Source organism: Seriola dumerili, unplaced genomic scaffold (genome assembly GCF_002260705.1).
Source record: "Seriola dumerili isolate Sdu_G_001 unplaced genomic scaffold, Sdu_1.0 BDQW01000003.1, whole genome shotgun sequence".
In the NCBI taxonomy this organism is placed as follows: domain Eukaryota; kingdom Metazoa; phylum Chordata; class Actinopteri; order Carangiformes; family Carangidae; genus Seriola; species Seriola dumerili.
In genome coordinates, this window is record NW_019174258.1 from 11000202 (window position 1) to 11027115 (window position 26914).

General features: G+C 39.3%; 2 protein-coding genes across 3 annotated transcripts; both read left to right on the forward strand.

Annotated features, from left to right (window-relative positions):
* Positions 1-1531: 1531 nt before the first annotated feature.
* LOC111217606 (aminopeptidase N-like) lies at positions 1532-13562 on the forward strand. The gene is made up of 20 exons (XM_022739559.1): positions 1532-2251; positions 2401-2543; positions 2905-3044; positions 3218-3344; positions 5090-5244; positions 5732-5845; positions 6008-6151; positions 6469-6534; positions 6778-6843; positions 6940-7115; positions 8897-8973; positions 9120-9253; positions 9786-9841; positions 9921-10068; positions 10175-10266; positions 10370-10480; positions 10690-10857; positions 12144-12284; positions 12726-12807; positions 12943-13562. The coding sequence occupies exons 1-20, from the start codon at positions 1647-1649 to the stop codon at positions 13093-13095; spliced, it is 2898 nt and encodes a 965-aa protein (XP_022595280.1). The 5' UTR covers positions 1532-1646; the 3' UTR covers positions 13096-13562.
* A 2162-nt stretch (positions 13563-15724) lies between these two features.
* LOC111218032 (aminopeptidase Ey-like) lies at positions 15725-26288 on the forward strand. Of its 2 annotated transcripts, none has more exons than XM_022740133.1 (21): positions 15725-15742; positions 16289-17013; positions 17743-17885; positions 18051-18190; positions 18943-19069; positions 19232-19386; positions 19507-19620; positions 19813-19956; positions 20261-20326; positions 20452-20517; positions 21782-21954; positions 22067-22143; positions 22239-22372; positions 22471-22526; positions 22670-22817; positions 23031-23122; positions 23873-23983; positions 24246-24413; positions 24612-24752; positions 24911-24992; positions 25861-26288. In XM_022740133.1, the coding sequence occupies exons 2-21, from the start codon at positions 16400-16402 to the stop codon at positions 26017-26019; spliced, it is 2910 nt and encodes a 969-aa protein (XP_022595854.1). In that variant the 5' UTR covers positions 15725-15742; positions 16289-16399; the 3' UTR covers positions 26020-26288. The 2 variants fall into 2 exon arrangements, with proteins under 2 accessions (XP_022595854.1, XP_022595846.1); XM_022740125.1 differs by having other exon boundaries at positions 15735-15816.
* Positions 26289-26914: the final 626 nt, after the last annotated feature.

Sequence of the window (26914 nt, forward strand, 5' to 3'; positions counted from 1 at the left end):
GTGCACAGTTTCTTTCATTAAGAATAAATTCCAGGCCTCCTGCTAAACTAAATGCAGGCTCTACAGATTATCCATTACAGGATTAATAGACATTATTTTATTGACTTCATGTTGCAATCCTACATCACGATCAGAATTTATGGCCTTTCGTGTATGAGTTGGGACTACTTGAAATGTGAGACTGCTGGGAATATTAAAGAGTGTCAGGGCAAGATGTTTGTTGTAAATGTTGCTTATCGATCACAACTGCTTATTGAAGACAACTAACCAGAGTCTCTTTTATAATGCTGCACTTTGAACTTCTATATTATCAAATTGTTCTTGCCTGTGCAGAAGTGATAGCTAACGTGTTCTGGTAACCACCCCCGTGGTTATAATTAAACATAAATGACACATAGAGAGAAAAGTTGAAGACGCAGTGAAATGGAAAATACTGCTACTACTGTAAGACACATAGGACATACAGACAAGACTGAGAGACCAATAATAAAAAAGGAGAGGAAAACAGTAATACCATAATAATAACCTCAAGCAAGCGAAGAGAAAAAAGCAATAACAGAAGGGACTTGAGCTTTTGACTTCATATTGTAGATACATCTTTGATCCTTCAATATGCTGCAGGTACTGCAGTGAAAAAACAAAGAGAAAAAAACATTGATCCTGTTTTGTACTAAAAAGCTGCAGTTTTAATAAGAAGAATTTACCTTGTCCAGTGAGACATTACTCATTACAAACAACAGTAGTTCTTTGTATTCAGTTACTAACACAGGTATATCATTAATGCTGGTAAAACAAAAACTCATTGCGTTGAGAAATACATGTATTCACTTTTTTGCTGAGATTTAATTTGATACCACTATCATGACTGTATGTTACAACCAGCACCTAGTTAGTTTAGCATGTAAGACCTGAGACAGGGGAAAACAGCTGACTCTGTCCAAAGGCAACAAAATCGGCTCAATAACACCTCTAAAGCTGCAGTCACGACAGATAACCACTGGAGGCTCCAAGAGGTGACTAAGCATGACCAAGGAATGTTTTGGTATATATCCCCAGTGAGAGCATGTGGTTAAACAAATCAGACATAACATGTTAATAAGTGAACTTTTCTTCTGGCGGGTGGATTTTGTGGTCTATGGACAGAGCCAAGCAAGCTGTTTCCAGTCTTTGTGCTATGCTAGGCTAACTGGCTGAAATTGGCAAAACATACTCTTGATCAGTTCAATACATTCAGTGGGTTTAGCAGTTACTTGCATGGAACAACCATGAAAATGGTCATATTCATTTAAGTGACACAGTGAAAAAATATGAATAAAAATCTTTATTATCATCTTTATAGCTTCTTTTACTTTTTTGTCAGTGTGCAGGCAGTTTTTCTATGAATGGGACTGTTTATTTTTGGCCACACACATGACACAACAACACAGACTGTGCACTATTACTGGACATTTATGAATCTGATTGCTGCTGAGTTGCAGACTAAATGACTAACTTATTCCAATGTTTCCATTTCTCCTTAGGTGTTATGAAAATGTCTTTTTTGCCATGTTAATCGCTCAACCATTAAGTGAGGAGGGAAGACACTTGTTGTCCTGGACAATCACAGACTGAGACCCCTTAGAGTCCTGCTCTGACCTGAAACGGACATGGGGAAAGTCTACTATGTCAGTAAAAATGTGGGCCTTGGGTTGCTTGTACTGGCGGCCACCGCTTTGGCCACGATAATAGCTTTGTCCATTGCCTACGACAAGGAAAGGGCCAAGAATCAAGGCAGGCCTGGAGATGGAGGGGCAGACAGCACCAGCATGCCTGAACCTGCTACTACCGCCTCCACTCTAAAGGAGCCCTGGGATCGCTACAGACTTCCAGACTCCCTTGTTCCTGTCTCTTACAACGTGACCCTGTGGCCCCGGCTGGAGCCCAACACAGACGGCCTGTACATCTTCACTGGACATTCAGCGGTGGTCTTCAGGTGTGTGAAGGAAACAGACCTCATCATCATCCACTCCAATAAGCTGAACCTCACCAACTTCCATGGGCACCATGCCAAACTGAGTGGCCGGGGTGAAGTCGGTGCACCTGCTATACAAAGGTCTTGGCTTGTGGTGAAGACGGAGTATCTGGTCCTTCAGCTGCAGCGCAGACTAGCCGTGGGAGCGACCTATGTACTATACACTGAATTTCAGGGAGAGCTGGCGGACGACCTGGAGGGCTTCTACAGGAGTGAATATGTTGAGGATGGTGTGAAGAAGTAAGCAATGATATATCATAGCATAACGGTGTAGCATCCAACTGCTCTTGACAGTGAGAGTTAATTTTCATGGTTCCAGTGTTACTCTTTGTGAGACTTTCACTTGGTTGGTCTATTTTGTGTTAATGTTTAATTGCAACATTTTGCAGAGTTGTTGCTACCTCGCAGATGCAAGCAACGTTTGCCAGGAAGACCTTTCCATGCTTTGACGAGCCGGCCATGAAAGCTGTCTTCAATGTCATCATCATCCACAAACAAGGCACTGTGGCTCTGTCCAACGGCAGGGAAAAAGGTCTGTTTTAAAGATACAAAAAATAAGTCTTTTCAGAATTTTTGTTGCATCTTAATTCACTGGGGAAACTTGGTCTGCACAAAAGCAAATTATAAAATCGAATAAGAACGACAAAACAAACTGAAATTGAAATTTTATGTTAGTTAACTTCAACACAAAGACCATCAGTGGTAACAGAAAAGTGATTTTCAGAGCAAGTGTCAGGTACAAACATTCAAACAAACATGTTCATTAATGTGTGATGAGATAGTTTCATTGTAAATAATTAATAACTTGGACGACATGTTACAAGAAAATCAGCAACTAGATACTGTTAATGCTAACAGAGTGTAAAGGTCTGTCTCTTTCTCTCCCCGCACAGATGTTGCAGACTCTGTTATTGATGGGATTCCTGTCAAAGTTACTACATTTGAGCCCACAGAGAGAATGTCCACATATCTGTTGGCATTTATTGTCAGTGACTTTGTTAGCATTCAGTCAAACCAAAACCACAACTTGTTGGTAAGAAGTTTTGTGTTTGTATTATCATAGTTGTTATGCAAGGGTCAGAGGTCACGTCATCCATAGTACTGTATATTCCTGTGATGGTAGAATTAAATTAACAGCCTTAAGACAAAAGATGTTCTGTTTTTTGATCCATTGTTGTGGATTACAAGCTTTCAAAATCTTTGCAGATTCGAATCTGGGCTCGAAAAAAAGCCATTGATGAAAGACAGGGTGACTACGCGCTCAACGTTACTGGGCCGATCCTTCAGTTCTATGAACATTACTACAATGCAACATATCCACTCTCCAAGTCAGGTAGAACAACTCAGCATCAGCATGCTGTGGCAAACATTTTTCTGTAAAGACAGAAATATCAGTCATTTCCTTTATGTTACATAACCCAACATTCAGCCTTTGCACTTAGAAAGAAAACATTGCATATAACACATGTCTAAAGCCATGCTAGTAGCTCTGTGGGGCTGTACTTACACAGGGTAAATGCTACTAGGTAAATGCTAACATTTGCCATGCTAGTGTACAATGATATTGCTGTTATGCTTATGTTTAGTAGGGATAATGTTTTATATTCATTGTCTCTGTCTAGCATGTTGGCAGCTAACAGCTGAGGCCTGTAACACACCACAAAAATCTGGCTCCCACACAGTGCAGCCTCAGTGGGCCCCCTTCCATTTTAATTCCATTAAATTGTCATGTCTGTACAAGTGACTGAATCGACAAGTAAACATATTTTAGTGACTATTACAGTAGTCAGTCATAAAGTGTTACATATAACACGTTTTCATCCCTTTTGTCAACATATTTTAATTACTGTGTGAAGCTTTTACTTTTGTCTTACGACAATATAGGACATTATTTGTGCCACAGTTAGGTATATATTAAACCTTTGGCATAACACCCCATAAGTCGGGCCTATAAATTAGCCCATATACTGAGAGAGGTTACTGTATTTCAATTCAGTGTTTCATGATAAGACAACTGTGTAAGATTCCATGGAATAATGTTTTGTTTGCAGAATTAAGGAGAGTTGGTTTCTAACAACTTCTCGCCTGGTCTCTTGCAACAGAAACCCTAAGGCACAATCCATAAAAATAAGTTGCTTCCGTCTTAGTATACCAAAAACACAGAAATAGAAGATGCTATCACTCTTAAACTGCAACCCTAACCCTAATATTGTTTTAAAAACATGAAAAAGTTTGTCAAAATGTTTTATTAGGCAGCAGTAAATGTATACTTATAATGCCAATTATGTAAAATGTATGTAAAATTATGTAAAATTGCAGATAAAACCAGACTACACATGGTGCAGCAATTTTCCACTATTTCCCTCACTGCCACAACACTGGCTGATACTGATGGAAATGTCATTAATTTTGCAATTATTTGGTCATAAATCAAAGTATGGTGCAAATTTTAAAAAAATAACCTGATGATGGTACCGCATAGAAAAATAAAGTAAAAAAGTTCAAGTTAAATTGCAAAAGGTTTCACGATCCGTATCCAAGAATGTATCAAATTTCAGGACAATCCAATCTTGTCGATATTTCACTCAACCACAAATGTCAACCTCATGGCAGCACTAGAAGAAAAATCAGTGGATCATCCAAAGTCATGAGGATTCAACCTCTGGGGACCGTATACAAAATTACGTTCCAAACCATCCAGTAGTTGTTGAGATATTTCAGTCTGAACCAAAGTGATGGGCAGACTGACCAACCGACCGATATATTGCACATTTCCAAGGGTATTTCTACCTCAAATTCCTTCTTTTTTCACCAACTATCTCTGTCAAGTACACCTTATAAATGTTGGACAACCAAACAAATAAAATTTTATTGAATCAAGCACCAGTTGGTGGATCTCATGTATGCTAAAAACACCAGTCTATCTGATATACAAAGTAACATTAAAATGACTTTGGTGAGACATCCTTTTCATTCAAAAGGAAATGGATGATATTGGGGTGGTTTACAGGTTTGGTAGTTTCCATTTCTAACACACGCAATTTGTCTTTGAATTTCTGATGTCCTTGTTCTGTCTAGATCAGATAGCTCTGCCCGACTTCAATGCCGGGGCGATGGAGAACTGGGGTCTGGTCACATACAGGGAGACGGCCCTACTCTTCGACCCCATTGAATCTTCCACTGGAAACAAAGAGAGAGTTATATCGGTCATCTCTCATGAACTTGCACACATGGTAGGCCATAATATTTCTGCCAAGTGGCTCTCATCACTTTTCAGTTTTAGTAATCAGGAGAAAAAGAAAAAAAAAACATTATAGTAAGCTGAAACAGAGGTTGCAAACTCAATCTCAGCTAGGTCACAGGAATGCTATACATAATTAAGCCAGATTGCTAAACCTCCCTTTGCAAACAAAAAGATGACAGATCATCACCAGGGGACAAATTAACCCTGCTCACTTTTTAGATGTTTTTAAAGTCTGCCATAAAAATGGATGTGAAATTCAGTGGTTGGGAATTTTCTTAAGCCCCTGCTGATTCAGTTTTTATATTTCTTGGAGTGGAACTTTAGTGGTAATGTTGGCCAAAAGCTTCATGCACTGTCAGAAACGGTGTTTGTGAAAAGACTAGTTTCCTGAGAATGTGCTGAGACAAACTGAAGGTTTACTGGTTACTGTGACAGAGCTCTTGATCGCTTTATTCTATAAATATATATATTTTTAGTGGTTTGGCAACCTGGTGACTCTGCAATGGTGGAATGATCTGTGGTTGAACGAGGGCTTTGCGTCATACGTGGAATACCTGGGAGCTGACTATGCTGAGCCCACCTGGAACATGGTAAGAGCTGTACTTGTCCCCTCAACAACGAGGAGCCTTGTGACCTCTTTGTAAGAGATGTGCAGTTGCATTTCACAGATCCACAACCTCTCACAGACATGGTTTGGTTAAAAAAAAAAAAAAAAAAAGCCCCTGCTAACTCACCTCTCTGCTTGGCTGCAGAAAGACCAAATCATCCTGTATGACGTGCACAAGGTGTTTGCTGTGGACGCCCTGGCCTCCTCTCACCCGCTGTCCCGCCGAGAGGAGGAGGTCAATGAGCCTGCCCAGATAAGCGAGATGTTTAACACCATCTCCTACAGCAAGGTATGCTCCTCTGACATTAGTTTATTCAGTATCTGATGCCGACATAAAGGATTTATTACAATTTTGCCTTTTCACATTTGTCTAAAACCAATTACAGGTAATATAGCCAAATTTATTTTTAGGAGTAAGGAACTCATGTGATTGAAATTCTCAAAATTAAAAAAAACAACATTTATCACAGACATCAAAGCCATATTCTGCCATAAGGGCAACATCTTGTTTTAATATTTGCTTTTGGGTTGAATGCAAAATACTTTGCTGTTATGAGAAATTCAAACCCACTAAATTCTGGTGGTTTCTGTTTTTGTTGTTTCCAGGGAGCGGCCGTGCTCAGGATGCTGTCAGAGTTTCTCACTGAGCCCGTGTTTGCCAGAGGACTCAGTGTGAGTATTAACCCTGTTATAGGGCCTCATAACTTAGTTACCACTGCCACTGTGTGCGTGTGTTTGTGGCACTGGTGGTGACAGAGTTTGTGGGTATGACAAATCAAAGTAAATCTTTTTGTTACTATGTTTGGTGTGTGAGTAACCCTCACAGTTACTCAAGATGATTTCCTTTAAATTCAAGATACCTCATTTCCTGTGTGAATAACTGACTGTCTGTGCCTGACTGCTCTGTCTCCGCAGTCTTACCTAAACAAATTTGCCTTCAGTAACACAGTGTATACAGACCTGTGGGATCATCTCCAACAGGTCAGTTCTGCTAAAAAAAACAAAAAAACAACAGATGTGTTGTCCATGGGTGTGAGTATTTCCTCTAAATTCTTGCTGCCCTTTGTTTGTTTTCAGGCTGTTGAAAACACACCAGGTATTCATATACCACACACTGTCCATGACATCATGAACCGCTGGACTCTCCAGATGGGCTTTCCAGTGGTCACTATTGACACCAGGACAGGAAGTATCACTCAGAAACACTTCCTGTTGGATCCAGACTCTGTAGTGGAGAGGCCCTCTCAGTTCAAGTAGGAATCAGTTTTACCTTATCCTGTAAGTTCATACAGATGAAAATGAACTAGTTCATGTTCATAGTTCATTTTTTAAAATTTTGACCTAAGTTCAGTTTCAAAAATGAACTAGTTCACGTTCATTTGTTCTGTTTTTTTAAATAAATGAAGTCCGATACTCTTTTTCCACCTCCTTCTACCCATCCATCACCAGCCCCAAATCATTGCCACTCCCAAACTAAATTAATTATTTTATACCACTGAAAAATCACAGACATTAGTTACATTTAAACTCTGTATATAAATATAATCCGTCTTAGTCACTTGTCTGTTCATAAAACTGCTTCAAGTGCTCAGACAAACTGGCTTCAGTAGTACTAGATGTATCTGTACCGTCTCTACCGCTAGCACCAGTCTAGCTGGGCCGTATCTATGGAGACGTCATACGGCGTGCAGTAAACTGTTGTAGAATGTGAGCTAAAACTGTTGTAAAACGAACGGCGCTCACGTTCATGTTCATCATTTGTAAACCGATTCGTCAGTTCAGTGTTCACTTAAAATAATATATATATTCAATGAACGCCGTTCATTGAACGCGTTCATGCACAACACTGACCTTGGATTCATAATATTGTGAATACTTTAGGTCTCAATGTTTGTTAATGAGACTACACTTGGCAAAAGCAGAGCCCTTAGTCTTATTAACAAACATTTGTTGAGACCTACAGTATTTATGATACTATGATCCACCCGGTGCAAAGCGGCCCTCAGGAAGTCAAGCATTTTTTGTGGTATATTGTGTGTTACACAAGATGAAACACACAAATGAGGCCCTGCAGAGAAGCGTTCTTTCTTACTACCTGGTCAATCCACCACAGTGTTTCCCATCCATCACCTAGACTAAATTTATCCCACCACAGATGCATAATGAACTTAAAATGTATTAACACTTCTCATAATATAACATAAAAGATGGCTATAATTGAGATTTGTGCTGTTGTTTCTTTGTAGAGCTATGTGCAGCTCATTGATTCGCTCAGCCCTTCCTTTCCCCTCAGGATACACAGAGCTGTTGTGTGCGTGTGTCAGGACTGGGATCACTGGCCAGTCACAATATGTAATCAGCTCGCACAAATAGACTGTAGAGAATCTGTGTGAAACACTGCGCCATTATAACAGCAATGCGCCAAGGTGCAAGCATGCCTGGCTTTTAGAGCAAATGGGAGGTGGTACTCTGATTGGTTTATTGCATGTTACGCACAAAACACTTCCATGAATAATTCAGAGTAGAACCCTTTTGAACATCGCTAACTGGTGAAGTGACCGTTTTTTTTGCCATTAAAATAGCAAAAGTAGATATGAACATTTGCACCATGCTCTTAAGACCATGCACTTTGGACTGATGAAATAGAGTCCTAAGAGTTTACAGCCATGCTAGCAGCTTTATAAGGCTGTACTTTGGCACAGCAGTGCTTCGAGAAAAATGTAAGTGTGTGTGTGCTAACATGCGCAAAAGGACAATGTTAGAACGTTGATATTAAACTGATGTAATGTTTCACATGTTCACCATTTTAATTTAGCATGTTAGCATGTCAATGTCAGATGATCACCAAAATCATAAGGATCCATCTTCTGGGGACGATTAATGTCTACTCATGGTAATCCATTAAATAGTCAAACAGAAAGACCAACCAATAGACTAACATTGCCATCCCTGTTGCCATGATGCTAGCATGACTAAAAAGCAACCTTTTTCCACTTTTCTCACTGTCTCACTGTCTTTGTCTATTTCTGTTCAGTTACATATGGTTTGTCCCTATTACATGGATGAAGACAGGTGTGGAGCAGCAACAGTACTGGCTCCTTCAGAAGACAGGTACAATCAGAGTTACACCCTCTGCTCTTCTACATTCAACCTGTAATGTAAAACGTCCTACCAAGTTGATGGACTCAATCACTGGTCATAGTGTTAACTGAATATTTTGAAGCTTTGACTTCTCTTTCTTTTATATTTTTGACTAGATACCAACAGTAAGATGCAGGTGTCGGGACAGGACTGGGTGCTGGCCAACACCAATGTATCTGGATACTTCAGGGTGAACTATGATCCTGACAACTGGAACCGTCTGCTCTCCTTGCTCAACACCAACCATCAGGTGAGTGGCATGTTCTCACACCTGTCAAATGTTTTTGATACCATGCAGCGACAGTTTTGTTTGTGCTTTATATCCACTTTTAGATAAAGACAGAAAATGGTAAGATGTACAATATGCATTTTGATGGAGGTTGCAGACTTGCCCACTTTATTCTGTACTTCAAGTTCAGGTTAAGTTTATTTGGCCAAACAAGTGAAAGGTTGATTTGGTGCATTGTTACAGCGCAGAATGGATAACTGTAAGGCCTGTTGGAGGGCAAGGATTTTATTTACTTAAGTAATTCATTTTTTGGACTATTTCCTGTTCTGCACATTTATAGTTTGAGTTTGCATTTTCATTTGGTCTTAAACCATAAGCCCAGGATCCAATAAATGTGTTTGAAACCACAGACACAATGACTTTATGAGGAAAGAATAAAAAAGGTTATCAAGGCTTTTGGCAGACGTCGCATGTGTTCTGTTTGCTTCACCTCATGATTGCCTATATATGTCAATTTGAACATGCAATTTTTTGTGTGTGACATTTCTTTCAGGCTTTACCAATCATCAACAGAGCACAGATCATAGACGACGCCTTCAACCTGGCAAGGTACAGAAACATAAGTATTTAAACACTTCAGACATTGTGTGTCTGCAATGCATGTGAATGATTTGTTTCCTTGGTGCAGAGCCAAAATAATCAGTACAACATTAGCCCTGACAACTACCAAATACCTGTCCAAGGAGAGAGAATACATCCCCTGGGAGTCAGCTCTGAGAAACCTCAACTACTACACCCTCATGTTTGACCGCACTGAGGTCTATGGAGCTTTACAAGTTAGTACTGCCTCACTATCAATAGTAATACTAATAGTTATCCTGATACTAATAGGAGAAGTGTGTAAACCACTGGATATAAAAGCTACTGTTGATGTATTTTTAGACATACCTCAAGAGACAAGTACAGCCACTTTTTGAGTACTTCAAGACAATTACAGCCAACTGGACCAAAGTACCAGCAGGACACACTGACCAGTAAGAATTCTTATAACAGCAGATACCGTTTTAAAACAAACGTGTCGGGTATTGTTGTTCAATATTGCAGTTTTTCAGTTTTCTCAAATATCTTAATTTTCAGGTATAATCAGGTCAATGCTATAGGGATAGCCTGCCGTATGGGTGTTGGGGGCTGCAGGGAGTTGACCAAAAGCTGGTACAAACAGTGGATGGAAAATCCAAGTCACAACCCGTGAGTACAGAGCAGTCTAAGTCAGTTCTTTCTAGTTTTAACATTTCATAATCGCACAAATTTCACTGCTGGACTGTTTCTGCCTCAATCAGCCAGTGAAAAAACTGCAAATAATGCACAAACCAACTCTGTGAGAGCTGTGAACCTGTTTGTTCAGAATTTTGTATTCATTTTCTGATGTACTTTATCTTTATCTTGATGTTGACCAGGATCCATTCCAACTTGAAAAGCACAGTTTACTGTATTGCCATAGCTTTTGGTGGAGTGGAGGAGTGGGACTTTGCCTGGACAATGTTCAAGAACGCCACTCTGGCCTCTGAGGCTTCCAGGCTCAGGTCAGCCATGGCCTGCACCAAAACACCGTGGCTTTTGAACAGGTGCGTGCAGGGTTCAAATATGTGGAATAGCCTCAATCATGGAATTTTGTGGATGAGACACTTATCTATATGTGTACCTTTCCAATGTACAACAATGAACAATTATAAAGTGGATAATTTTTTTTAATCTATCCTCTAGACCCCTAGTTTCAGTTGGTTGTATCCTGGACTTTTAATGTGTCCCTGAGAAACACAGTACAACATGCTGAAGGTTCCTACCCACATCATCATCATCATCGAGGAATCTTTAGCATGTTCTACTGAGTTGCAAGGGGGACACAATAAATGTCTGAGAAATAATGCGGCTGTTTGTTCGGTGCTTAATTGAGCCTCCAGGTATGTTTACAATGCACAGACAACAGAGCACCCTCTTCAGCTGTGGCAAACTCACTTGTCGACATAGAACACATCACTACAGGTGCACAGTGCGGAAAAGTTGCCACAGACACCAGATTTAAAAACACTGAACTGCAGAATACAGAGAGATTTATGACACTGATAGGCTGATTCAGCATTGTGTGAAGTTGTTTGGCAACAGCTTGATTTTAACTGACATTCATCTGTATTTAAAAGTCCCGCACTCCATCTTTAAAAAAAAAAACATTGAACGTTCTATTGGCAACATGCTGAAGTGTCGTGCTAAGAGTAGCACAAGAGGAAAAGTCAGAAAATCAATGAGCTAACTCACTAGTGTCAGTTCCAAAACAATATCTACCTAAGGTTTTTTCATTCGAAACCCTGAGTGTATTGATTTGAGCAAAGGTGCGTCTTGTTGCTAATGAATTGAACTTTTCATTTGTAAGAGGGAGAATATGCCATTAGGCTCGTAGAAGCTAATTTTTGCCTTGTCCTAATCATGCTAATTTAACTGCTGGACTGTTTGAGTGTGTTTCAGTGACCAGACTCTTCTGTGCAAACATGAGCAGTAGGTATAGGTAGCAACATACACACCAACTGTGTGTGTGTGTTTGTGTGGCAGCTCAGACTAATCTCAGCAATCTTCAATTATTTATTATAAATATTTTCTACTAGCATGGACCAATCATCACCTATATCCATGCCGCCTAGAGCGAATTTGCATTCATCTGAACACACCTTTAAAGATCAATTAAGTTTACTTTTTAAAATTGTAAGTAACCTGAACATAAAGGTAACAAATGTTTCACCCTTTTTACTTGCTCCAAATATTTGAAATATTGACTGATCTTCAGCTAATTTTTTCTTCATTTATTAAATTTGTGTTTTGGAAATTACTTCTTTGTAAGGAAATGTTTTGGTTGAGCCAGGTATCTGGAGTACACCCTAGACCCGACTATGATCCGCAAGCAAGACGCCACCTCTACCATCCAGTACATCGCATCAAATGTTGTGGGGATGCCCCTGGCCTGGAACTTCGTCCGAGCAAAATGGAGTTACATTTTCCAGCAGTAAGCGCTCACTCCTCAGAGGAGGGTTTGTTGTTAAAACAGTCAGCAAGTTGAAGAAATTAATTAAAAACAGATTATTATTATTTAGTATTTAATATACAGCATTACTGCAGTTTTCAACTGAGTGCTAAAGTAAAAAATAATGAGGATTTCAAGATAGAGATGTGCAGTAATTTCTCCAAGTGCACATACTGCTATTTTTACCGTTTCCTCATCCAGTTTGTGAAGCATTTCTTCAGTCCTGCCCTAGAAGAGGAGTTAGCTAATCATGAAGCAAGAAAGATAATCATGAGGCTTAGACAATGAGGCCTGAAGAAATGTTTCAACTGTTCTTGAGACTTCACACAATTTCCCAGAAAGATGTTCATCATGATCAACAGAATTCGCCATGATCACATGACTACATCTTTAAAGTGAACTTTATGCCTCTTTATGTTTTAGGTATGGAAGAGGATCGTTTTCCTTCTCTAACCTCATCAATGGACTCACGAGGAGATTCTCAACAGAGTTTGAGTTGCAGGAGGTTTGCAGCCCACACAGACACAACCACACTGAAATACACACTCCACTCCCCTGAGGGTGATGGAGGAAAAGAAAGATGGCAAATGCAGATGTTCAGTTTTTGTGTTTGTTTGTGTCTTTCTCTCTCTCTCTCCAGCTGAAGAAATTCAAAGAAGACAACCTTCATGTTGGTTTCGGCTCAGCCACATTGGCCCTGGAGCAAGCCATAGAAAAGACCACAGCCAACATCAAGTGGGTGACAGAGAATAAAGCCAGCGTGCTTAAGTGGTTTACTGAGGAGTCCACATGAGAACATTTTTTGCCTTTTTTTTTTTTTATTGTCAGGGATATGTAATGTGTAACAATCATTATAATTATCAGGAGCAACAAATGACCAGCCTCTTTTCTGACAGTTTCACAACGACAACTGGTTTGACTATACATCACTGGACATCAGCTTCAGTGTAAAGCAACAGACATAGGATGATCAGTGGACCACAGGTTTCACTATGTATATCTGTGATGTAGTGTGAAATAAATAAGTTGAACTCTCACCTCTAGCTGTCATTTTACTCAAATAACTTTTATTTTTACTGCCAGAAATTCATTAATTTATGTTTCATTTCTATTTTTCCCCATCTACTTCACTTTATAATTTGCTGTTTATTACGATGTATGCAATGCATTTATACCATGAACATGAAACTTCATACTGTATTTTAAAGAGATGGCATTATGAATAAAGTTGGATGTGTGTGGACCACATGTGTGTACCTCTGCAAATGTGTGATGACAGCTTTTCTCTTTGCTTAGCAAACAGCAGAGCAGAACGTCTGTTAAATTCTCATTTCCTGAAGTTTAGTCATTCTCAATCACTGGATGTTTTTTACATTGAGAATCATTTTGCTCTCAAATGGTAGGAGAAAAAGATTTGAGATCTGAGAAAATTACTCAAGTACTTTTCCATATACATAATACAATAGATACAATAATACACTCCTCTGGAACATTAATGGACCTCTTCCAGTTCAGGACAGAGAAGTACGATTAGCACAGAGGAGAAACGTTTCTCATTCAGCCTGTTTGAAACAGATGTTGTGACACTGATGGTTCAAGGCGATAACACGAGCTGACTCAAGGTTTTACTGACCTTTTATTACCTGTATAAAGTTGAAAATAACAATAAGGTGAAAGAGGCCCACCACTGATTTTACCTACTGATTGTACCTCTGGACCTGCTTCAGGTACACTTGCACAGGGCCCAGATTATAATTAAAATGCTTTGATTATATTAGGGAATATCAGTAAAAAATATTACAAAATATTTTTAAAAAGAGGGGATATCACTGATTGGATTACTTAGAGTGTGGTTGGAAAAAGAAGTGAAACAGAGCAAAATGTGGTGATTCCTTATAAGTCTATGTGGACAAAAAGTTGTTATAGTCACCATCATAATGATAGTCATAACATTAAAAATACATACAACAAAGAGAGGGGTAAGAGAGTTTGCAGAAAAGGTCTGAAATCTATTTCCTCATTAATATTTTATTAATAAATTGATAATTGATACACCAAAGCATCACATTTAAATATCCAGTAAGTCTCCCTCTGAAGTAATTTCCTCTGTTGTATGATGTTGGAGCAGTGATTACAACTGGTTTGCAAACATTTGAAAGTGCCAATAGGTCTCTCGAACCAGTGGCCCTGGGGGCTTTTGGAGTTTGTGGCCATTGTATTTTGCATTGTAACATACCTTCATAATTTCAGTGAAAGTCTGGAATCACTTTAACATCATGGCAGGTAACTGTAGTTAAGTGCGTACATAAGAAGGGAGCACAGAACATTTTCAACAAAGTGGAGAGAACATATTTTGTTCGATTATGACGCATGGTTTAAAAGAAATACTGTAAATCTTATTGGAACCTAGTTGTATTTTGATCTTGAGAAATTCCAATATTCAAAAGCTTAACACATGATTAATCCTCAAGATGAGACACAACAGGTTTATGAAAAACAACAGACAATAATAATATATTTTCTGTTTGAGGATTGTGCAATATCCTGGTGTGTCATTTCAATAGACTGACACTGGGTTTTCCTGGGAAGTTACACATTTTTCCTGGCCTGGTATAGGTAGTATTCCCTCATGAATCTGAGCAACAGTTTGTCGACAAACCAACAAACTGTTGCTCAGTTTCAGGAGACATGTTCTGGTGCACAACTTCGTAGGTGGCTGGTTTGGTGAGGTCATGTGTCGCTGCAGGTACCAGTGAAACAATTAAATGTGATCCAGGAAGGCCAGTTTGAGTGATAGAGCCATTAAACTGAAGGTTTTTTAGATATCAAAATACTGAGTTTTATATTTGTATGAGAAAAGAATTTTACATCCACACAGCAACAATCATTTTATCCTCTTTCTCCACAATCAGCAAGCTAAACACTAGAATTAGCAAGTTCAGTATTACCTAGTAATCTACCAGGAATGGGTGCTTGCATGTATTTGATTGTATTTGTCACTTGCAGTGTGTTGCTGGTGTGGCTGATGGAACAAATTGAATCGATATAGCTGTCTAGGGTTAGCTGTTTAAGCAAATAAGGGCAAGACATTTTTTTTTTTGCCTTCAACTTTATTTTCTTCCATTTTACATGCTAACATAAATTGATTATATGATGGGCTTTGAGCTATGCCAAAATGTGAGCAACCACACAGCATTACTGTGCCTGAACGCATCCTGCATAGTCTGAAACAGCACTTCTGATTTTCTGTTTCCACTACGTCGCCTGTGTAGACATAACATCAGTATCTGACTCATTTAGACAACAGTACAACAAAGTTCGCAATAAGTTACTTGACTCAGTGCCTTTGTCCATGAATACATTTGACCACAAAGGGTTGTGGATTTTCTTATAAGAAGAAGTGTCAGACTGTCAGATCCATAATCCTTCACTCAGCTCAGGTGAGTGCTGATACCTCTGTTTAGCTTCTTGTTATTGGGGAAGAGTTGATTGATTGAACAGTCTGTGGATTTATGTAAGTAATGCATTTTAATTTTTTCTTTTTCTGTTTGCAAATCAAAAATCAAATATGAGGATCTCGGGATTTTTTGTTCTTGTTGAGTTTAACAGCCTATGCAGAAAATGTGTGAGGGCCTCAACTGTTTTGGTTAACCAAAGTAAATAATGTTTTTCAAAACAATTGAGAGTAGCTCATTCCATAATGCAATACTTATACAGTATCGGATAGCCAGATCTGTATACACTTGACATTTGAACATTGTAAACACACACACACACACACACACACACACACACACACACACACACAGTTCTACTTTTTTCCCACTACCACACAATTTACAGCAGTGAATAAACAGAGACAACACAGGCCAACTTGTAAAGAGGGCCATTATTCAGAGTCATTCTGCAGGTATAAAGTTCACAGATGAAGCAGAGCTCGTTCTTATCTCAAGGACTTTTTACAACTCATTGTTTTGGACTTTCAGCTGTTTTCCCTGGCCAGAAGATCAACCATTAACTCTGGGCTGAATCTAACAAGGCAGGACATAAATAGGAATCACTTCCCCTCTTCTGTCTTCTTCTTCTCTGGTGGAGACATGGGGAAAGGATTCTACATCAGCAAAGTGGTGGCAGTAACCTGTGTGGTAGTAGCCATCAGCGCCGTGGCCACCATCATAGCCCTGTCTGTGGTTTACAGTCAGGAGAAGTCCAAGAATGAAGTCACAGCTCCATCCACTACCAGCCCAAATACTGCCACCCCCAGTACCCAGCCCCCCTCCACCACACCGTCCACCCCAAAGGAGCCCTGGCAGCGCTACAGACTCCCAGACTCCCTCGCTCCTATCTCCTACAACGTGACCCTGTGGCCTCGGCTGGAGCCCAACGCAAATGACTCGTACATCTTCAGTGGAAAATCCAAAGTGGTCTTCAAATGTGTGAAGGAGACCGACCTCATCCTCATCCACTCCAACAAGCTGAACCTAACCACCTTCAAGGGACACCATGCCACGTTAACGGGCCTGGATGGAGCCACTGCACCTACAGTGAAAATAACCTGGTTGGAGGTTCCCACCCAGTACCTGGTGGTCCAGCTCAAAAGCCCACTGCAGGCCGGCAGCATGTACGAGCTCTTCACTGACTTTGTTGGAGAGCTGGCCGACGACCTGGGCGGATTCTACAGGAGTGAATACATTGAGGACGGTGTAAAAAAGTATGATGTTCTTTTTAATGTTCCTTATTTTTAAATTTCATTTCATTTGTTTGAATTATTTCAGTTGAGTTTCAAGAGTGATGTCACAGTCGGGATCTGACCATGTATGTTGTAAAGCAACAACCTTTACAGGCATCTCAAACCATACATTTAATCTAGACCTTTAACTTTAAAAAAAATATTTCCACAATACTTTGGGAAATGTACTTTTTTGCTGAGAGTTGGATAATAAGATTGATATCACTCTTGTGTCTGTTGGTCAAATATGAATCTATAGCCAGCAGCTGGCTAGTTTAGCTTAGCACAAGGACTGGAAACAGGTGGAAACAGCTAGCTTGGCTCTATCCAAAGGTAAGAAAACCAGCCTACTAGCACCTCTAAAACTAACTCATGAATATGAAATAAAATAGAGAAATGTTTAAAGCTGCTATGTGTAGGATTTGAAATACTCTCACTTTGGTGACTCCTAGTGGTTGTATCACGAAAGACACCGTGGCCAATGAAAATGCATACAGAGTAAACAAACAGCTGGTGATATTTTTAAACCTTTTGTTAAACATAATTTCAGCTAAAACCAAGTTCACACCCATTTTCCACAGTTTGCTGAAATTTATAGTACAACCACAAAATAACCCAGAGAACAGGGATTACATGTGAGTCTGAGAGTGTGTAAGGGTGGAATGTTGCTTTGACGTTTCACGTCTTAATGTGGGCATCTGTTATTGTCAGAGTTGTGGCCACAACGCAAATGCAGCCAACAGATGCGAGGAAAGCCTTCCCCTGCTTCGATGAGCCAGCTATGAAAGCTGTCTTCCACATGACGCTCATTCACCCCCGGGAGACCGTGGCTCTGTCCAATTCCATGAATTATGGTAACTTCTTGTTTCAGTATTTGCTTCTTCATCAATTACACACTTTTGTATGTTGCAACTACAAAAAAAAAATTCTGCCTTATTGTACTATAGGAACACAATGAGCTTGTTGCTCCTCATTTCTTCATTTGTAATAAATCTGCTACTGTCTTTGTCCCCATACAGACCCTGTCAACATCACTATGCATGGCCTGAATTTAACCCAGACAAGATTTGAACCCACAGAGATTATGTCAACCTACTTGCTGGCTTTTGTTGTGTGTGAATTTACCTACATTGCGTCGAAACCAGAAGCAGATGTTTTGGTAATTATTTATTACATCTTACAATCAGAACCACACAGATGGAAATTGGTGGAAATATCTATATTATTTATATCTACAGGTGTTTGAATTATATCTTACAACTTACAACTTTGTTGTATTTGATATTTAATAGTTATTACCACTGTAGCACTGTGAGCTGCTGTGCTGTGACCTCCCTGTAGAGTAGAACAAGAGAAAAGAGGATTTTGTGAACAATGAGCCCTAAGATTAATAATCAGCCTTGAGAACCACACTTTGCCCGAAAACTACTTCACCTACTAATACTGGATTCTTTGCTACTACTGTCTGCTATCTTATATTACTGCTACACAGTACCACTGTTGCACCTACAGCTTGAATAAGGACCAATAGTTTAAGATTTAATCCCAATAGAGCCTGAACTTTACTGTCAGAACCCAAGAACTTGAATTCTAACAGTTTTTGGCAGTACGCTGTGTTGTGTATTATTGATAGCAGGAAAGTAACTTGTTGTTAATTGTTATAATGCAATCATCATAAACTACCAACTGCCAATCTAATTTTTTTCAAATTTTGATATCTCAAACATTTCAAACAACCAGCCTGTTAATGAAATCCCTCTGTGCTGGCTCATCAGTTGTTTGCCGCTCTGCTCTGTTGGTTGGTTGGTTCTATGCTGCCCTCTGCTGGACTCTGGGGGCGGCTGGTCTGATCAGGATTCTGATCCACCACAATTTTTTCTGTTTTGTTAATAAACCACTGTTTTTGTCCAGGTCAGGATCTGGGCTCGCAGGAAAGCCATCGAGGAGGGCCAAGGAGACTATGCCCTTGAGAAGACTGGACCCATACTGGCGTTCTTTGAGAAATACTACAACTCTTCCTACCCCTTGAAAAAATCTGGTAGGAACCACATACACCCACAGACCCACACATGGACCCTGAATTAGCCTAAATTTTTGCACTACTAACAATATGGGATCATAACCACTTTTTACACTACGTATTTTCGAAAATGTAGCTGTCAAAAAAAATGACCAGTTTTGACCCCTGTAATCATTTTAGATCAGATCGCTCTTCCTGACTTCAGTGCTGGAGCCATGGAGAACTGGGGCCTGATCACCTACAGAGAGACCGCCCTCTTATATAATCCTGGTGTGTCATCCAATGGAGACAAGGAGTGGGTGGCAACAGTCATCTCCCATGAGCTCGCTCACATGGTAACACACTGAACAACACCCAGTGGTGTAGTGCCCCCCAAAGACCAATCAAATCTTTGATAGTAATTTTTCTTAGCTTTGAAATGCGTTCACCAGTAAAATAAAGGTCTGTCCTCTTAGTGGTTTGGGAACTTGGTGACCACGAGGTGGTGGAATGACTTGTGGCTCAACGAGGGATTTGCCACCTACGTCTCTTATCTTGGAGCCAACAAAGCTGAACCGACGTGGAATATGGTGAGTTGCTGCATAGTGTCCACTGAGTAGACCAAGACAACCCAGTGTGAGCCAATTCCTGACAATGTAGATGTAGAAATCAATATAACATCTAAACATATTTGGTCACCCTGATACGCCCATAGCATTTAATAATGTGTCTGGCCATGCCAATATACAAAAAATACAAACACTTCTCTGTGTATTTTTCAGAAAGATTTAATAGTTCTGAATGAGATCTTTGGTGTGATGGCTGTGGACGCTTTGGCCTCCTCCCATCCCCTTTCATCCAAAGAGGAGGACATCCTGAAGCCAGAGCACATCAGTGAACTGTTTGACTCCATCACATACAGCAAGGTAGAGTATAATTGAGGATAGCACATTACAACAACTTTAACCCGATGTATTGTTCTCCGCAAGCCCAACTAAGCAAGACTGTGACCTCAGATAAACACAGGAATAATGAGTTGTATTGTTGTACTTGTACTTCTTGTTGTTCTTCTCTTTTATTATTGGTACCCCGATCAAGGACTCTTGTTACTCTCTTTGAGGACTACTGAATAAAATTAATAATGAATCACATTAACAGATTGCTGTAATTCTGTCACATCTGATATGTCACTCACTAACACTGCTGATATCCTTCTGTTTTCTATTGCAGGGGGCTGCAGTCCTCAGGATGCTCTCTGAGTTTATCACTGAGTCTGTCTTTTCCAAAGGACTCCATGTGAGTACAGCTGATTAAACTGATGACTATCATAAACTGTATGTGTGGTGAAAGTGATCCAATTAATTTTGTTCACCACAAAAGCACAGCCAGAGTATAACCAATGGTTTTTTATCTGTCTGCAGACATACTTAGAGGAGTTCAAGTATAATAACACAGTCTACACAGACCTTTGGAAGCACCTGCAAATGGTAAGATAGCACCATCATCATGACTGCTCTCTTTACACAAAACATCTACTTAAACAGAAAACGCCCTCAAAACAATTTATTTACTGCAAAAACAGGAAGCTATTTGGCATGGCAACTGAATGTGTATGTATTTTTAACATGGGTGACCTGTGTAAACCCCACACTTCTCAGTAGCACTGGTAGTTTGTGTCTCCAACTACGGTAAATGTTCTGTTTTTAGTGTATTAGTGTACTTCATCATACAGATTAATATTATAACGCTCCACATAGAAATAGGCTATATACTCTTGTTTTGATACTATTTATACTATTAAAGCAGGTCATGGATCTTTTTCCAACTTAGGGGCAGTGGAATAAGCTGTAAACACAACATTGACATATCACCAGTTGATAGGGCTAACATGTTAGCAAACAGTTGCCAATTTAAACATCCAGGAGCAGACACAGAAACATTAGCATTTATTTGGAGTCGTGTCAGGATTTTCATTGTTAGTCCAATATTCTCTCTCTAGTAACTCCATCTTGTTCTCCATCAACTCCAGAGGGATATGTCTGGCTCTTACTACACTATGTTCACCAGCTAGTCACTCAATTAGTTTTCTCTGTTGTTTGGTTCTGGGCAGGTGACGTTATCCTTCAGTGAGTTCACTAATGTGCAATGTGAGACTTTTATGTAAAGATAATGATTGGGGAACTAATTTTGAACGTTTAAAAGAAGAAATAACACTTTCATCCGCTTACAAATTTAAGGTGAATTCATAGAAGACAGAAATCACCCAAGTTTAGTTTTATCCACTCAGGGGTTTTGATGCTACAACCTAATGGCTAATGTTAGCTAGTGTTAGCAAGCTTCAGGTAGATGTTGCTGTGTACCTGACATTACCAGTCTTTTTTCTGACTTCATAGCTCTTTTCTACTCGTTCTGCTGCACACTGCTTTTTACCATTTAACACTACCATTATGTTGTAATTGCCACATTAACCAACAAAAGATATGCAGGTTTAATCTGACTTTTTGTTGTGACTCAATGATCAACGGTGAACAGTAGAATAAGTCAGTCCTGAGATCAAGTCTTGGCACTTAATGTAAAATAGAATATAAAAATAGAAATATTAAAGTGCTGAAGAAATAGTATCAAAAAATGAGTTGAACATGTATCGTGTTTAATAACTGCCCTTTGAACTACTTGTCAAAAAGGAAAAGAGAATACTTTGACAGGGAGCAATGAATGATATTATTAATATTTGAATATTCCTGTTCCCAGGCAGTGGATAAAGCTGGCATATCACTACCCGGCCCTGTGGAGGTTATCATGAACCGATGGATCCTACAGATGGGATTCCCTGTTGTCACCATTGACACCAAGACTGGAAGTATCACCCAGAAACACTTCCTGTTGGATCCAGACTCTGTAGTGGACAGACCTTCACCGTTCAAGTAGGAACCACTTTTTAACGTCTCAGTGAATATGCTGAATATACAGTATGTGGTTAACATATAACTTGTTATACTTAACTCACCTGCTCTCTCTATATACTGTGTGCTCCAGTTACGAGTGGTATGTTCCCATTACATGGATAAAGACTGGTGTAGAAAAAGAACAGTACTGGCTTGTTGCCAAAGAAGGTAAGATTTATCTCAGGTGTATTTTCAGAGCAGATGTAAGGGTGATGAACACAATGTGAAAAAGATGCATTCATTTTTCATCTCGTTCCAAACAGCTACAAACAAGAACATGACTCTTGGTGTTGATGAGTGGTTGGTGGCCAACATAGATATGAGAGGCTTCTACAGAGTCAACTACGACTCTGACAACTGGGAGCGTCTCCTCACCAAACTGGGCTCCAAACATACGGTACCTGCAACTGGAAATTATGCTGCTGCAGTGTTCCTAAATGATGACCCATGCCTCCAAACTCGATTTTCTAAATCAGGTCTGTGTTCACTTTTCAGGATATTCCAGTGATCAACCGGGCTCAAATTATCGATGATGCTTTTAACCTTGCAAGGTGAGATCATATACTCTTTTACCAACAATGCCTTTTTTTTCTTTTCTTTTCTTTTTTTTTTTTTTTTTTTTTTTTACAAATAATTGTTGTCAAATATCAAATATTGAAAGAGAGAGCAGAGCAGTTATATATGATATTTTTAGGGCAAAGACGGTGAACACAACTCTGGCCTTGAGGACTACTAAGTTCCTCCATAAAGAAGTAGAATACATGCCATGGCAGACAGCCAGGCGCAACTTGGACTACTTCTACCTCATGTTTGACCGCAGTGAAGTGTATGGACCCATGCAGGTTTGTAAAGAATACTCAACAGCATACTTGATAAATTAATTAATTCTGATGCTGATCCTGAAGAATTAACAAAGAAACAAGTGTTTAATGGCACTTGTAGTGTATTTAAATTATACTGTATAAATGTAACTCTAGTTAATTATCTCTGAATGACACATTTATCTTTTCAAGCAGAAATACAAATTAACAACTGACACTATGTTCATTCCTCAGGCTTACATAAAGAAACAGGTCACGCCTCTGTTTAACTACTTCAAAGATCTCACTGTCAACTGGACAAAGATCCCTGAAAACCACACTGACCAGTAAGGATGTTAACATGCCTTCTTAACACACATGTATTTGTCGCAGGATTGGATTGATACATTATTGTCATAATGTTGCAATGATCATGATATATAACTAGGGATCAAATAAGAGTAAATTGCCTGAAATGGAAACAAAATTCTGTTGCAGGACTTTATGCTGTTGGTAGATGAGGTAGGTCAGACAAATGATGTAATAAGGCGAATGTACAGCAGTACCACGCTGAGGAGTGCAGATAAAGATGATGGCAGATTTATTCTGTTTTTTTTGCACCCCTGATAAATGCCAGAAAAAAAGGAAAACATTAAAAAGCAGTGTAATATCCCATCAATCAAATGATCGAAACCAGAGGTGTGTTTGGCTCTGTTTCTGCACTGCAGTCATCCAGGATACATGCTGTCCTCTGGTGCTCTCTGAAATTTTACATCAAAATCAATTTGATAAATTATTGTTATTCTTTTTAAGATGGTGAGTAGGAGTGAAAATGCAGGAATTTTCTTTTATGTTTCACTTAAATCCAAAATGTTTCTTTTAGCTCTTTGATAAATACAGGCTCTGATAAACATAATGCCTGCTAAACGTCAGCATGTTGGCATTGTCAGTGTGAGCTTATTCGTATTTAGCTTAAGTATATGTATAGCCTCAAAGAGCTGACTCTTAGTCTTATTTGGTTGGGCCTTGTTTTAATGGATGACTTCATTTGTTCGACTATTCTCTTGACCCTTGTATTCTCTCTTGTCCCTATCCAGGTACAATCAGGTGAATGCAATCTCCTTGGCCTGCAGTACTGGTGTAGAAGGCTGTAATAATCTGACCACTGGCTGGTTCAAAGAGTGGATGGAAAACAAAGCTAACAACACGTGTGTTCACACTCCTCACTTTCTTTCTGTTCCAAATGCTCTTAATTTCTTATGTGTCCCTTTTCCTGTCCTCCTCATTTTCACTCGAGGTATTAAGATGTCACACTTTTCTAAACTTGTCAAGTGCATTATTTTAATTCAAGTATTGTTTTTGCCTTTCATTACTTTGTGCCCAACCATTTTCCCTCATGACCTCCCTGATCCCGTCTTAGCCACTGCTGACACCACCTTAACTCTTTCCCGTCTTTTTCAAACCTTCCAGGATTAGTCCCAACTTGAAGTCCACAGTGTACTGCAGTGCAATTGCAGCAGGAGGAGAGAAGGAGTGGGACTTTGCCTGGTCCATGTACAAGAACGCGACGATCGCTTCAGAAGCTGATAAACTCATGTATGCTCTGTCATGCACCAAACAGCCCTGGCTGCTGAACAGGTCAGTAGCACTGACATCATGCTGGATAATGTTTCCTTTTCTTATTGTTTGCTTCTTATAGTGATGTTACACTCTGCAGCCTGCTCTAAATGAGAAGACCTTCTGTACTTAGTGTTTTTTTGTGTGTTTTTGGAGCGGTCACTGCAGCATTATGGTGGTGCGTGTTTGGCTTTTGACCTCACTGTGAATGTGTTTCAGGTATCTGAAGTATTGTCTGGACCCAAAGAAGATCCGTAAGCAGGATGCCACCTTCACCATCGTCTACATTGCTAGTAACCCCATCGGTCAACCTCTGGCTTGGGACTTTATCAGATCCAACTGGAACCACATATTCAATGAGTGAGTTTGTGCTGTGTATCTCAGCTAGAGGAGGAAAGCAGTGCCAGGGTTGACACATTGCTATGGAGCAAACACAAATAAGAACAACAAAACAGCTGGGTAACACAGTCCGTGGTTGATTCCAAAATGATCTTATTTTCGTCTTTTCTTTTCTTCAGCTATGGTGGTGGATCATTTTCCTTTGGAAGACTAATTGATGGAGTGACCAAACGTTTCTCCACTGAATTTGAGTACAAGCAGGTACAGTTTCATCTATATTTGGTTTTATTTGCAGGACCTAATTTCTGATGGAATTAATATTGATGACATTGATTCCAATGTTTGTAAGGTACCAGTGGTGGAGGAAGTATTTATTTAAGTAAAAGCAGCAATGTGACGCTATGAAGATACTCCATTACAAGTAGTCATACAAGTATTATTAGCAATATGTACTTAAAGTATCAAAAGAAAAAGTATTCAATGCAAAAAATGCCCCCTGTGAATGTTATGCTATTATATTATATCATAAGATAATTCTTACTGATGCATTAATGTCTAAGCAGCATTTTATTGTTGTAGTTGGCTGAGACAGGAAATCATCATGTGATCATGTAAATGTTGATGAAATTGTGAGAAATGTCCATCACAAGTTCCCTGAGACCAAAGTGACACCTTCAGATTACTTGCCTTGTCCAACCAATACTCGAAACCCACAAATGGTTCAGCTCACTTTAATGTAAGAAAGGGAAACAGCAAATCCTCACATTGAAAAAACTGGAACCATGTAATGTTTGGCATTTTTGCATGAAAAATGACTTAAACATATAACTGATGATGTTTTAAATTTTTATTTGTAACTTAATTTTCACACATAGAGTAAAAAATACAATATTTCTGTCCAAACTGTAGTGGAATAAAAGTATACAGTGGCATTAAATAGGAAAAGTACAAATAGCTCAAACTCTATATCCGAGTGTTGTTATATAAGTAAATATTCCTATGACTAAAGGTTGTCCTATAGTGTTAGATGTTCTGTACAATAATTGTTCATGTTGACACACTACACTACACTCTATATGCTGTATGTCCCAGAGTTAAATCCCAATCTTTTCACCATGTTCCTCTCTAGCTGCTGCAGTTCAAAGAAGACAATGCAGGGAACTTCGGCTCGGGCACCGCGTCTCTTGAGCAGGCGCTGGAGAGAACCAAAGCCAACATGAACTGGGTGGCCATGAACGAGAAACAGGTGCTCGAATGGTTCACCAATGAGGCCTCCTCTCCAGTTTAGTAACGCAAACACACTGACAAATTTATTCTTAAATATAATGTATATTCTGAATATGATGGAGATTTACTTTTTAATGTAAAGTTTTGATAAAGCCTTTATGTGGTTCAAGATTATTTGATATCTAAATCTGGTTTTGTATTTGGAAAATGTGTTATTTGATTTATGTACTGTCCCTGACAACATTTGAAATATCACAGAATTTAGCAACACAAAAAAAGGTATATTCTGTGCTCACTGTTTTTTGTTTGTTTTTGTTTTTTTTTGCATCTTGCCAGACTGTGAAATAAAAGCCATTTTAAATTATGACATTTTGTACCTTTACATTTAAACAGCACTTTGAACAATTGCCTCTGAGAACAAATAGAAGGAGAGCAAGCTGAGATTTTGTACCGGCTAGAGGTTGTAGAGCAGCTGCAGACATCTGGACAATATTGCACATCAGATTGTTGACATAAGAACAGTATGAAACATCAATTCAGAAAGTGGAGCGGACATCTCCCACTGTAGACTAACATAGCTTATGACCATATTAAGCTGTAAGTCATGTGTGAATCTAAACACAACAGAGTTTGGGACAATCAGAACCGGGAGAGAAATAAAACCTATTTGACAGCGTAATTGGTCAAGTCTCTGAACCTGGTCGAGCGCCAGTTATTTATCATGAGGTTTTTTTTCAAGGTCTCACGAACCAGACATGTTTACGATGGATAGAAGAGGTGCCAATTAACTGGTCCTAGTTCAGCTGCCACCTCTCTCAGTAGGGGTCTTTCCTTAAAGTCTTTAGAGGGGATGTGCTCCCTGTTTAACACCTCAGTGTCCTGCTGACAGCTGCTGTGTTTGTGTAAGGAAGTGGAGTCAAGCATCAAGTCTGCATGTGTTTATACGTGTAGATTGT

What these genes read in the sequence shown, in the direction of transcription:
- LOC111217606 (XM_022739559.1), top strand. Translation starts at nt 1,647, where the DNA reads ATGGGGAAAGTCTACTATGTCAGTAAAAATGTGGGCCTTGGGTTGCTT. An exon ending in GTCCAACGGCAGGGAAAAAG is followed by an intron (nt 2,544 to 2,904) that starts GTCTGTTTTAAA and finishes CTCCCCGCACAG; the next exon opens with ATGTTGCAGACTCTGTTATT. An exon ending in CTCATGAACTTGCACACATG is followed by an intron (nt 5,245 to 5,731) that starts GTAGGCCATAAT and finishes ATATATTTTTAG; the next exon opens with TGGTTTGGCAACCTGGTGAC.
- LOC111218032 (XM_022740133.1), top strand. Translation starts at nt 16,400, where the DNA reads ATGGGGAAAGGATTCTACATCAGCAAAGTGGTGGCAGTAACCTGTGTG. An exon ending in AACCAGAAGCAGATGTTTTG is followed by an intron (nt 18,191 to 18,942) that starts GTAATTATTTAT and finishes GTTTTTGTCCAG; the next exon opens with GTCAGGATCTGGGCTCGCAG. An exon ending in CCTGAAAACCACACTGACCA is followed by an intron (nt 23,123 to 23,872) that starts GTAAGGATGTTA and finishes GTCCCTATCCAG; the next exon opens with GTACAATCAGGTGAATGCAA.